At 40.6% G+C, this 13,624-nt stretch overlaps 1 protein-coding gene across 2 annotated transcripts; it reads left to right on the top strand.

Moving 5' to 3' along the window:
• The first annotated feature begins 232 nt into the window (after window positions 1-232).
• Window positions 233-13,427, top strand: nek8 (NIMA-related kinase 8). Of its 2 annotated transcripts, none has more exons than XM_034700741.1 (15): window positions 233-339; window positions 2,732-2,937; window positions 3,394-3,626; window positions 3,719-3,850; window positions 4,235-4,443; window positions 4,531-4,610; window positions 4,704-4,888; window positions 5,426-5,573; window positions 5,980-6,056; window positions 6,921-7,038; window positions 7,194-7,344; window positions 8,213-8,376; window positions 8,593-8,745; window positions 9,619-9,777; window positions 10,912-13,427. In XM_034700741.1, the coding sequence occupies exons 1-15, from the start codon at window positions 293-295 to the stop codon at window positions 10,938-10,940; spliced, it is 2,091 nt and encodes a 696-aa protein (XP_034556632.1). In that variant the 5' UTR covers window positions 233-292; the 3' UTR covers window positions 10,941-13,427. The 2 variants fall into 2 exon arrangements, with proteins under 2 accessions (XP_034556632.1, XP_034556633.1); XM_034700742.1 differs by lacking the exon at window positions 233-339 and adding an exon at window positions 3,014-3,104 and having other exon boundaries at window positions 2,827-2,937.
• The last annotated feature ends 197 nt before the right edge of the window (window positions 13,428-13,624 follow it).

The raw sequence follows: 13,624 nt of genomic DNA, 5'->3' as shown, positions 1-13,624 counted from the left end.
TTATAATTCATTAGACTGAAGAAAAGAGACAGGACGGAATAAGTACTTTATATCTTAAAAGCAGAAGACTCTCGACTATCTGTCTCTCTGTCACTAAATCTCTTCCTCTGTGACTACAAACATGTATTAACTTAAATATCCTCAACAGTAGTCATTACATACTTATTAAGTGTTTCCTCCTTTAGAGTGATAATAACGGGAGATTTCGAGCTTCGTCCCGTTTGTCCCTCATGGCTTCTTGTAGGACTTGGGACGGGTTGCCTGGAAACCGCGGAAACGTTTAGGAGCAGCGATGGAGAAGTATGAGAAAATCAAAGTAGTGGGAAGAGGAGCTTTCGGGTAAACTCGTCGTTCACTGACACTTTGTTTACACTTTGTGTTATGAAAATCTTTTTATGTATACAATTCTCGTCAGTACGGTGTAAACTAAGAAAACTAGAAGGCAGGAAAACCTTAGTTTTCCCCCAGATGTAACGGGATATGTGTCAGATGAGCGCCGCCCACTAAAGAAGACATGTCTAGAAACTTTCTGAGGATTGTTAAAAACAAAAAAAAGTTGTCAAAAAGCATGTGGAGGTTAGCTGTGTGTTAAATACGAATGCCAAATTACATCAAAGTTTCCATACTGGTCAGGTTTTGTGTAAAACAGCAGAAGTTTGTGTTTCTTTGGCTCCATACCTTTTAGCTGGGCTAGTTGTCGTTTGTTGAGTAAGCCAGGATAGACCTCTGCGCACAACGCAGAGTTTATGTGGCTACATGCTTGAAGTTTGTAAACAAAGTTGTTAAAAGATTGTAAGTTATTTGTCAATGTCTGCAGATTTTACTTCCAACTATGCACTGGAACTAATTTCATCCTGGACCATGGTCGTGGGAAGTAGGGGTGCTGAGGGTGCTGCAGCACCCACTGTTGGAAAAGGCATCACACAATTTTTTCTGGATGGATAAATAAGTTGAAACAAATACATTAATAAACACAATAAATCCGGTTTTTTTTCGTTGTATTATTTTCTGAAAATGTAATGCCTGAGGAAGATTTGAGAAATAATTATAACAATTTTAAATAATTATTCATTTTAAAATAACCCGATTCATGGGCCCTGTTTGTGTGCCTGCTTAAAAACTGAATGTATTTGGATAAGTTCTGTTCAATGCGCTTTACTGTCTTTTGGGCCTGTTTTACCAGGTTTGGCTTGTATGCTCTTTGCTGTACAACAGGAAATGAAAGTTGCAATTTGTGAATTTATAATGAAAAGTTCTCTTGAAAGCTTGTATTCAAACTAGATAAATAAAAATAAAATGTATGTGCGCTATAGCCTATCAGTTGCATAAGTAACCTAAATGCAAAAAGAAAAAAAAATTGCACCTCTTACTACAGCACCCCCAACTTAAAGCCACTTCCCACGGCTCTGTCATGTAAAAGGGAGAATAGAATAGAATAGAATAGAATGCACAGTGGCGGTTTTGGGGAGGGGCCAACAGGGGCCAGTGCCCCTGTAAAACTGAACCTGGACCCCCCTGTGGCCCCCCCTCCACACCAAACAAAGATTATACAATAATAGAAAGCTTCGGTATCGCGCCGATGTTACAGGCGGAAAACATGTGTGTGGCACTTGGTTCCAGTCCCTTAGAGCGCTAAGGGACTCATGTTGAGTGTAAACAGCCAAACAGCTGCTGTCAGTCTGCATTTTGATATAGTACACAGTAGTATATATGTCTAGTATAAAGGGATGCACTGATGCTTTGCCAGTTTGTTCTCAGCCGGTCCTCGCCCTTCTCAGTCTCTTTTGTCAGGATTGAATGTGTCCCTCTGACAACACCCTTGGCCCAAGCATGGCCCCCCCAGTAAAATTGGTCTAGAACCGCCACTGATAAAATGTACTTTATTAATCCCCAAAGGGAAATTCAGGTGTCTGGCTGCTCATCTCCCATTGGCTAGAGAGTTATGAATCCTAATGGCTGCAGGGATGAATGATTTTCTGTATCTCTCAGTCCTGCAGCGCAGAGAGATGAGCCGTCCACTGCTGCTGTTTCTCTGGTCCACAGAGAAGTTGTGAAGTGGATGATCTGTGTAATTTAGAATGGCCTCTAGCTTCTTCTGTGTGCATCTCTCCACCACAGCCTCCAGTGAGTCCAACCTGGCGACCTTTTTTTACTAGTTTGTCCAGTCGCCTCGCATCCTTGTGTTTTATACTGCTTCCCCCGCAGACTGCAAAGTGTCAAGTCAAAATTCTGTTCAACTGGACATTATTTATGACTACCTATGTATACTACAAGATTTAAGTGGGTCATTTTTGGCCGTCAACACAACTAAATGCAGACAATAACACAAAATTCACAGTTTGACTGGATCAAGGAAAAGACGACCTGTCTCACTCATGATAAGCAATTGAATGCAGGATATGTGCAGGTCATGGAGCTTTATTTACCCTTTTAAAATTTACCACAAAACCGTCAGTGTTTGTGTTTCATAGTGCCGAAGATTAAGATTTTTAAAGTAGTCCTCAAATATCAACAACACTTAAAAATAAGCATACATAAGTAAAGGAATCAAGCCACTGATTTCTTGTCCTACTTTCCAAAATTGTCCTCAGATATTTCCAAATGCTACTAAACCAGCACCAAAACACAATGACACCAGCACCCAATATCTAAGCCCCAAAAGATCATCTTGCTGTGTTGTTTATGGGTCATAATCAGCATCAGATTTGTTCTAATTTTCCCCTCCTTTCAGGATCGTCCACTTGTGCCGCAGGCGCAGCGACGGGGCCTTCCTCATCCTGAAGGAGATCCCAGTGGAGCAGATGTCACGAGATGAACGCCTAGCAGCTCAAAACGAGTGTCAGGTCCTGAAACTGCTGAACCATCCAAATATCATAGAGTACTATGAGAACTTCCTGGAAGACAAGGCTCTCATGATAGCTATGGAGTATGCTCCAGGTAAGCTCACTGTAATATCTTATTACATGAAAGCCTTTTGTTCAGTGTCTAATGATTCACTTTTCCCATGGTTTAGTACCGGAGGGCCACATACCTTGTCTTGTTCCCATGTCAAGCCTGGGAAAAAAAGTTGAACATCAGTCTGCTAGGTCGGGCGATATCATGGGGTAACTTTTCTGTCAGTATTACATGGTACAATTAAAAAAAAAACTAGGTTGTCATCAAGTATTCCAACTTTCTGTAGCAAATCCCAGATCCATTGTTCAGTCTGAAACCTTCCAACAAGGTGCTTTTAGCTCTTTCTATGTTCAGGTAAGAGATCAGACTTTAACAGGCTCTGGATTATCTTCTGAATTATATTTCTTGTCCATGTTTTTCAAAAGTCAAAAGTTACACTCTTTTTTATGAAGACTTAATATCTAAAAGGTTACTGTTTGTCCTGTTTTCTTCATACAGGCGGAACATTGGCTGATTACATACAGAAGCGCTGTAACTCTCTGCTGGACGAGGAAACCATTCTTCACTTCTTCGTCCAGATCTTACTTGCCCTGTATCATGTCCACAACAAACTCATCCTGCACAGAGACCTCAAGACGCAGAATATTCTTCTTGATAAGCACCAGATGATCGTCAAGATTGGTGATTTTGGCATCTCCAAAATCCTTGTCAGCAAGAGCAAAGCTTACACGGTGCGTTAAATTCACCTTCATCAACAAACTGTCCATGATATTTTGAACCCTTGGAATAGAAATCAATGTCTCATTCTGACTTAACTCTGCAGGTGGTTGGGACCCCGTGCTACATCTCCCCTGAGCTGTGTGAGGGAAAGCCGTACAACCAGAAGAGCGACATCTGGGCTTTGGGCTGTGTGCTGTATGAGCTGGCAAGCCTGAAGAGGGCCTTCGAGGCTGCTGTACGTAGAGCATTTTCATTACAGATATCCCTGGCTAACTTGCATGTATCGGTTAAAATCTCTCAATTCATTCAAACCAACCTCTCAAACCATCATAACAACCATCAGAGCTACAGTTTGAACACCACAGTGAGTGATTCTTTTGATTCCTCAGGATACTTTACAAAGAAAACACAGCTTTTCCCAAGTTTTACTCCAAATCAAGATTGCTGGGGCTTCTGATTTTAACACATCAATAATAAACAAAGTTTCACACTTTTCTTTCTTCACTATCAATTCTGTGTGAAAACAAGAATGTGAGAGTCTCTTTCCTTTTAGCAGTGATGCAGGGGATTCTTCTAATTTTCATGATACAAAATGAAATCCTTGGACTGTCTCTTCCAGAATCTTCCAGCCCTCGTTCTGAAGATCATGAGTGGAACATTTGCTCCAATTTCAGACCGATACAGCCCCGAACTTCGACAGCTCATCCTCAATATGCTCAATCTGGATCCATCCAAACGGCCTCAACTTAATGAAATAATGGCTCTTCCCATTTGCATCAGGCCATTACTCAACCTGTACACAGATATCGGCAATGTCAAAATGCGCAGGTAGTTTGTGAAAGCATGATTTATGACAAACACATTATTAGGTTTTTATTTGGGGATAAAATCACCACCTCTGACTTTTTTTTCCAGGATTGAGAAACCACTGTCTACTGTGCAAACTGGGCCTCAAGGTAGACCAGGAGGGAGAGTTCCTGCCGGCAGGTCCAGAGGTCAGAGTCATAATACATGTATTTTACTGAGATGCAGTTCATACCAGGTTTGTCATTGTGACTATGAAGTTGTTATTTCTTTGGATGAAACAGATGGATCGGTCGGTTTGGGATCAGGAAAGGTGCACTCCCTCCCGCTGTCCTCAGTGTATACGTGGGGAAGTGGAATCTCAGCGCCTCTCCGCCTACCAATGCTCAACACAGAGGTGCTCCAAGTGTCTCTTGGCCGCACTCAGAGGATGGGGGTGACCAAGTCAGGGCGTCTGATCACATGGGAGGTCTGTCACTGGAGTACTACACGTTTTATTTCATTTCTGTTTCTTCCAAAGACATCAAACTCCTTCCATAATAGATATAGAAGAGTGAACATTTCCAGCTATCAACACCACAAAAGGTAGAATTCTGTTATTTATGTAAACCCCTCAGAGAGTCTCTGTGTAGAATCAAAGATCACGTCAGAGGAGAAAACCAAACAGCAGTTTCTTCAGTAGCCCACAGGCAGAAACTGACAACTCCATTTAGTTAAAAGCAACATGTTTGGGGTTGTAATTTCTAGGAACTAGGAAACTCAAGAGAGTAGAGTTTAAATGTAAACTGTAACAAGACTGGAAAACACAGACAGTTAACAAGAACAGAGTGCCAGAAAGCACCATCACTGGAGTAATGGTTCCTATCAGTGTCTCAGAGGGTAGATTTTATCCTCACAAATCCTGAATTTCTTACATTTTCCAGGAAAGAGTTACGTACTCACTCTGTTTCCTCCATTATGAACTATCTTTTTCTAACCATCGACTGATAACCTCTTCTCCTTACAGGCTCCGTCAGTGGGTTCTGGTGAAGGCAGTCTACCTGGTGTAGTGGAGCAGATGCAGCCTCAGTTCATTTCACGTTTCCTGGAGGGTCAGTCCGGAGTCACCATCAAGTCTGTGTCCTGTGGCGATCTCTTCACCACTTGCATGACAGGTTGGTGGGCAGGAAATCAACAGTTATTCTCTTTTTTCTGCCCTCACACACTCACACATGAAGGCTGTGAAACACTGAGGCAGCCTTTAACTGTACAGATGAAACTGAGGACAGGATCAGCTCTTTTTTACAGACTTGATCAGATAGAGTGGATGTAAAATATAACTCTGCATGTATTCCTAGCTAGATCCAAACTGTGCTGCTTCCTTGGTCAGTGTGCTGAAGTCAGATAACACAGGATTAAAGACACACTTTCCTGACTCTGACAGCTTCCCACTTACATCACGTTTCCCTGTCCCATCTCCTGAATATGGAGTATTAGTATTCTGTTAGTCTAAACAAGAATACACCTGCACTCATCAACTAAATGTGTCTTTAATCTTACGCTTATATTTCCAATTTGCAGACAGAGGAATCATCATGACATTTGGAAGTGGAAGCAATGGCTGTCTGGGTCACGGTAACTTCAATGATGTAACTCAGGTACACGTCCACTGTTCAAAGGAAAATACTTGAATATCCAAATCATATCAGATCCACACTCAGTGCAGAGTTTAGAAGTGTTCAGAAGTTAGGTTTGTGTGGTTTGTTTATCTTATCAATAAGACTAAAAGTAAAAGATGGTCTCAGGTGCACCACATTAGTGACTAGTCACTAGCTTAGTCACAGCTACTCTAACATAGCCAGACTGATTAAAGCTGCAAACAAGTCTGAAGCTATATTAGTTACTTTGGGATTTCTGAGGGTTGTTGAAAAGGCAAAACCAAAATTCTTCTTGACCCAACAAACAATTAGAGAGAGAGAAAAAGTAGCTGCAGGCCACTGGGAGATGAATCTAGATCAAACATCCAGTTTCAGTTGACGTGTAGTTCAACAAAATACTCAGACATTCTGCATGATTCTGTAGCCAACTCTCAAAGTCTGCAGGCAGTGTGAGCAACCCTGCCAGTTTGTTTAATACTGATGCAATAGCAGATTAAACTCATTTTTAAATCAGCAGCGACCGTCTTGGTTGTTTACAAAAATGCCTCAGTGGAGCTGAAATCTGACCAATGCCAGATAAACAGATGTGATTGGCCTGACCTGAGGGGGACCAGAAGCATCCACTAAAGAAATGAAACAGAAGCCCTCAGATTAGCCACATTATCATCTGATTCTCATTCAGTCTAAAACATTAGAATCTGAAGTAGTCCAATACACTGTGCATTAATGTATTTTTGTAACGTACTGGAGGTTTCTGATGGTAAACTGATACATGGATTTTGCCGTTACCTATGTGAGGTCTGTCTGTCGTTTAAATCTCATGATGGATGCACTTCTTATCTCTTGCTTTGTTTCCCCCCACAGCCTAAGATAGTCGAGGCTCTCCTCGGCTATGAGCTGGTTCAGGTGTCATGTGGTGCTTCCCACGTTCTCGCTGTGACCAATGAAAGAGAAGTATTTGCCTGGGGAAGAGGAGACAATGGTAAATGAGTGGGTTGTTTTTAGACCCACTCAGTCTATCTTCATGCTCATCTTTTAGTTTTGTTTTTGATTGATTGATTTATGACAGCGGCGTCTGAGCTCACGGCGTGATTGCACACTTTGTTCTTTTCTCTGTTTCCGGTTTCTGTCATGAAGGTCGCCTCGGGCTCGGCACCCAAGACACCCACAACTCTCCCCAGCAGGTGTGTTTACCTGTGGAATTTGAGGCACAGAGGGTTGTGTGTGGAGTTGACTGCTCCATGATTATCAGCACTCAGCACAGCATTTTGGCATGTGGAAGCAACAGGTAGTAATTCTGTTTTTCAGGCTAAGCCTTTGAGTTTAGTAAATCTGAGCTAAAAATCACTTTTGAAACATCTCATTTGATATTTAATGAGTAAAGTGTATGTTTTTCAGAAAGGATCCTTTTTGACTCTGATTTTGAAAGTGATGCCCTAATATTAACCCCAGATAAAATTACACCACTATAGACCAATGTTACCAGCTTCTTTATGTGCACGGAAGAATAAAAAAATGTTAAAAGAAGCAGTTCAAAAAAAATTGAAACTCAAAGTAAATTTTGAAAAGAACCTCAGAGATAAGTATTTATTGAGAAGGAGCTGACATGACATCAGTGCCTGCAAAATGTCAGACCTCTTCAGGTTGAACAGACAAAAAACCTACTTGAGCATCTCAAAGTTGAAACTATTATGAACAGATCTAAGAGATCCACAAAAGGTGAGGAGAAAGGTCATGATCGGCCTTTAACTCAACCAGTAGGTCTTGAAATCTGCCCTAAAACATACTTGAGCCAGTATAAAGAGGCCAAAGCATGAGGGATGTTATCACGTTTCTTACTGCTGGTGGAACGCTATGGTGCACAACCAGTGAGGCAGCATTCTCCCAAAATGACAAACACTTCTCTTTCATTGTTAATCCCTCTCTCTTAGTCTGGCTTTGGGCCGGATGTAAAGCTGCAAACAAGTTATTTTCAAGCCTGAGTCAGAGCAGCATAATTCACCTGCAGAGCAGCATAATTCACCTGCAGCAGACAAAGAAACAACATAAGAACAATATAAGATATGAGTTTTGTGATTGTTGCATTGTTCAGAAGTATGAATGCGACACACTTATTCTGTTTTCAAAATACCTTGCTTTTGTTGTCTTGGGGTCAGGTTCAACAAGCTCGGACTGGATAAAATAACAACTGGAGAGGAACCACAGTCCTCAAATCAGGTGGAGGAAGTCCACTCTTACATTCCTGTCCAGTCAGCCCCACTCAACAAGGAGAAGATTATTTACATCGACATTGGGACAGCACATTCTGTTGCTGTTACAGGTGAATGACTCTCATTAGCAGTCAAGAAATCACATGAAATAAGAGAAGGTCACAGTTTCATTTAGCACTAACCAAACTTGTTCTCTTTGCTCTTTGCAGTATCGGAGTAAAAGAGTTCACTTCTAACATGTTTCAATGCTATCGGAAAACCACAGTGAAATAGATATTGAAAGAGATAGAGTTTTAATAAACTCAAACTTCATTTTCCTCTTACAGAAAAGGGTCAGTGTTTCACCTTTGGCAGCAATCAGCACGGCCAGATGGGCTGCAGCTCGCGTCGTAGCAGCCGTGTGCCCTACCTGGTGCCGGGGCCGCAGAGCATCAGCATGGCCGCCTGTGGAGACGCTTTCACATTAGCTATTGGATCTGGTGAGTTGGACTGTTTGTTGATGTGACTTTCACACACTGCAATAACAAAGCTAACAGGACAGGTAATTAAAAACAGTCTTCTCACACACTTACACACACACAGCTTGTCAGGTTGCTGTGGTTTAGCAGCTTGGAACGAAAAGAAGAGGATTGTGGGAAACTGATGCAGTCTGATGAGAGTTTCAAACAGTCACTGTGAGCAGCTTTTTGACCCCAAAACAGCAGTGTTACTTAGAAATTATTATTAACAACTTTTAAAATAGTAATGAAATGGGAGTTAAAAACTTGGTGTGTGGAAAAACTTGCGGTTTACTTTTGAAAACAATCAGCAAAAGTGTTGATCCGCTCTTTAAGCCATAAGGCCCAACACAGAAAAACATCTTATGTGTAGTTTTAAAATCTGTAAAGTCTCAGATAAAACACCAACAACAAAACATTGTTGGTTTCTGCTCAGTGTCAGTGTCTGAAGCCTCAAAATATATACTGAGTGGACATGGCACCCATATTTCATTTTTCAGCAACAAAAAGCAGATGCCTTTTCGCCAGCCTGGCAACTGTTATTAAAAGTCAGCGTTGAGCATGTTAAGTGAGTGTTTTGTTCTTGAAGCCGAGGGTTAAATGGTGAAATGTCACACTGTGCCAACGATTGGCTCCCCAGGGAGACTTCCAGCAGTGGCAGTCATGCCTGTAGGGTTTCTTTGTAGTGAAAAGTCTTTGTTCAGCTTTGACTTCCTTCAGATTGAGCCATTTTTCTCCCACTGCAGGAGAGGCAGGGCTGTCAGGGAAAGATTTGTGTGGATTAATGTGTTCTGAGGGTTGTGCTGTGGATTTGGAGAAACGATGACTAACTCTCCTCCTGCTTTCTCTCCTCAGACGGTGAGGTGTACACCTGGGGAAAGGGGGCCCGCGGCCGCCTCGGTAGGAAAGAGGAGGACTCTGGGATACCGAAGGCGGTGCAGCTCGACGAGAGTCACCCGTTCACGGTGACATCGGTGGCTTGTTGTCATGGCAACACTTTGCTGGCAGTGAAACGTAATATTTTGCTCATTACCCCTTTGTTAAAAATGCTGAGATGTTAGGATGTGGAGGAGGGAGAGGAGGAGGAGTCCAAGAAGGAGAAACAAGCCAAACTTTGAGATGAGAGTCTCTTGATGACACGGATGTGTTTGTTAGTGAAGAAATGACTCAGTTCCAAGTTTCAAAGCTGGATGGACGAAACTTTGTTTCATACTTTGAGCATCTCCAGTTTTTATTACAAGAAACATTTCCTTTTAGAAGAACTAATCTCAGCTGCAGACTGAAAGTAATAATTCAGTTTACCTTTTCATTGTTGTTGATTTTAAGTGAACAGCAGTGTGTGCCCCGTCCTGCCAACTGTGACCATCTATTATCATGAAAACTGAGGAACAGTTAAGGTGGGATTAAAGCGTCCCTCTACACTACTGAAATGAAAATAGCTGCAGATTTGGAGGAGATTAAACTGCATCACAATTTAATAAATAACAGAAATGTCAGTAATCCTCACCACAGCGTGCAGAGCTGCTGTTTACATGTGGCCTGGACCTGAACCATGAGACAAGGACATGACCTCAAAGATGCGGTTTACAGGGTCAGTTTCACGAGTGACAGCCCAGACTAGAAACTTTAAACTGATGAGTGCTGCTACTGGTTTTCATATACGGTCTAAAGTTTTTACCACTTTGAGATGTGACACCTCAGCGTCATCATTACTTTGTTACAAAATGAAATATAGAAAGCATCATGAATCGTAGTAATAGATGTTATCGGAAGGTAACTTTTAAATTCATGGTAAAGCAAGACGAGCTTTGACGGATGTTTAATCAACCATCAGCCTCTATTGGCCTCATTATTGGAATCTGCTTCTATGTTCAGTTGATTGATTGTGTTGTCTGACAAATGTTGAGAAATTGTGTTGTTGATATTTTCTAGAGCTGAATGTGGAATATTTGAATTTCTTATTTTTTCCACTGATCAGTCTAGAGTAGAAAGATATTTAGTGAACTGTCACATCTGTTGAAGAAACCCAGTATTTGGAAATATGTCATCAAAATAGTTCTCATTTCATTTTCTGTGAGTCAGTTAATTGATAACTGAACCTTTAATTTCAGCTCTACTGACACTCTCGCTTTGTCCCTCTTGTTTCAGCCTTGCTTGAGGAGCCTGTGCCGAGATGATCTGGTCCTGATAAAAAACAAACTCTCTCAGCATTCATCATGAAGTCCGGCGGTGGTGTGAGGTGAAGGACAGCTTCCTCTGAATAAGTCCTGCCAAAGGCCCATCTGCGCTGCACTTCAAAGATTCCCTTTCACACTGCAGCTGCGGCCTCACATTTTCACTCTCTCTTCCTCTCTAGCTTTTTTTCTCTCCTCCTCCAGGAATGAGTGTTTGTTTCCTTTAGTGGGTTGATATCAGAAGCACAGAAAAGATCAAGAAATGTGCGTTGCAGCAGGTGTATTTCACAACAGGTGAGTTGAAGGATTGCGGTTACTGAGGCAGGATTACAGGAAGTCGTCAACAGGCAGCTTTCATGTGGACAGCTATTGTCCTCTCTCACGTGCAGGCTTAGCATGAAAAAGGGCAGCAAAAGTCAGACTGGTTTGAGCTCCGCTAAGCCACTGATGAATGAGATGATACAAAGCAGAGAAAGAGAAGAATGACAGCCACTCGAGAGTTTGGAAAGTCATCAGTCAAGTGAAGCAAACATGTTAATCTTGATCACATCGTCAGTGGTCACATTGTGCTTTATTGGATTAGTCCTCAAATACATTTGTAACTCAGCAGCAGAGTTCAAAACAGATTGCTGCCTGTTGTTTGGAGCTCAACTGAACAAAGTATTAGGACTTAATGAGCGTTGTTGTGTCCGGAATTACTCTCTCGTTCGCTCATCCCTTTTTGTGTTATATGCACACAGCAGTGTGCACTAACAGCTAACCACAAATCAAGGTTTAGGATGTATGAATCATGTACAGTGACATATATTTAGTGTGACAAATTGCATGATGGGATTGTAAGGAGAAAGTATGTTTACACAGGGTGACTCTTTCTTTTCAGAGGGGAGGGTGAGCATCAACACTTTTTTCTGAGTCATGCTGAGCTTTTTTTGGAACAGATTGTGCCCTTTCTTCATCCATTTATTTGTCATATGAGAGGTTTATGAAGTTATATGATTTGTTTTTACTAGGTCATCGATTAATGAAACAGTTGAACTCAATATCTATGGTACAAAACATGAACACTATTAGATTTAATCCTACAATGCAACATTTAAAGCACAGATAATGGTAGACAATAAATGAAGGGTCACTAGAGTGAGTCATTTTCAGACACGTGTGTATGTTCATAGGTTAGTGTTTTAACTTCATAAAATGTGTAGAAATGTGATTTTTAACTTATATAATGTCTAATTATATTGTGTAATCTGTATTCATGTGAAGGTGTAATACTGCTGGAAATAAGTTTGCTGAAGTGGTGGAATAAGAACTCATATCATACCTTTAAAGTACTTTATAATCTGTAAGATTGCTTAAACTATTATAACACATGGTAATGTTTTATATGCATAATGATATTCTGATGATCTGCGTCTGCAAAATGACATACAGCTAAGGCTACCAAACTGATACAGTGAAGTAAAGTGTAGCTAGCTACATACTAAAGCTGCCTGTGCCTGTGGGTGAAATCTTGTATTTCATTCATTTTTATTGTGTTTGATGTTTTTATATTTCATTTTCTTGAATTTTGCTTTTCATTCTTAAATGTCAAAGCTCAAAAATAAATCATGTTTTAGAGCTGTCACATCCTGGGATAACTCTGAGGTTATCTGTGGTTTGACAGAGCATATGCTCAGTTTGGAGACTGTCAGAATCAGTTGTATGTGTTATCTCCTGTACTTTAACACACACAGACACCATTAATGCTCAAATGAACTTTGAATCTACATAATTCTCCAGAGGTTGCAAATGTATTGTATCATTTTTATCATGACTTCGACCTTTTAACAAAAACAAAGCTGCACATCTGCACCTGAAACTGTGTACATGGCCTACAACATAGTGATGATTACCAGTGCTATAATCTCCCATCCCTGTTCCCCCCCACACATTAATCTGTATCATTTTCACAGAGCTGATATAATCCGGTTTAATTAAAAAACTATTGTTTGCATTTTCTGTAATTTTGTTGATTAACATGCAAATCATCCATTTCTCTGTAAGTTTGTTTATAATGACGCTTTAGTTCAGATGTGTTCACACCTCTGGAGACGCAGATCGTTCACCATTGTTGTCCTGTGTGATGATGTAATGATGATGTAATCCGGTGGCAACACAGCAGGTGAAAAATGATCAGTGTTAGTGCTGGTGTGTAAGTTTGTGTGCTGTTTCACACTGTCATAACATTATGTCATATTTTTTTTAATTATTTTTTATTATGAGTGTTAAATCTATAAACCATGTTTTATTTACTTTAACATGTAACGGAATATTTTAACATTTAATTCAGACACAATGTATCATATTTCTGTAACTTGTGTGTGCGCTCCACCACCAGAGGGCGCATGTCACCTCTGACTGGACTGTATTCTGCATTATTAGGTCATATTTTTTATTTATTTGACTTAAATATTTGACTTAAATACAAACCACTTCTCACTCTTTTTCTTACTTTTGAGGACTGTAAGTGTTTTATTTCTAAGCAAATGCATGATGACAAAATGTGTGAATTTCTTATTTAAATAGACATATTGATGGCATAATTATGACAATGCAGAACAAACATTACTTATTAGTTTAGGGCCTCTGCATAACAAATAAGGCTTGAAATGTCCATTTAAAGAGCCGTAAATAGAGATGAAATGGGG

This window comes from Notolabrus celidotus, chromosome 14 (genome assembly GCF_009762535.1).
Source record: "Notolabrus celidotus isolate fNotCel1 chromosome 14, fNotCel1.pri, whole genome shotgun sequence".
Classification (NCBI taxonomy): Eukaryota; Metazoa; Chordata; class Actinopteri; order Labriformes; family Labridae; genus Notolabrus; species Notolabrus celidotus.
The sequence above is the reverse complement of the archived record's forward strand: the minus strand, read 5'-3'. Positions and strand labels throughout refer to the sequence as shown.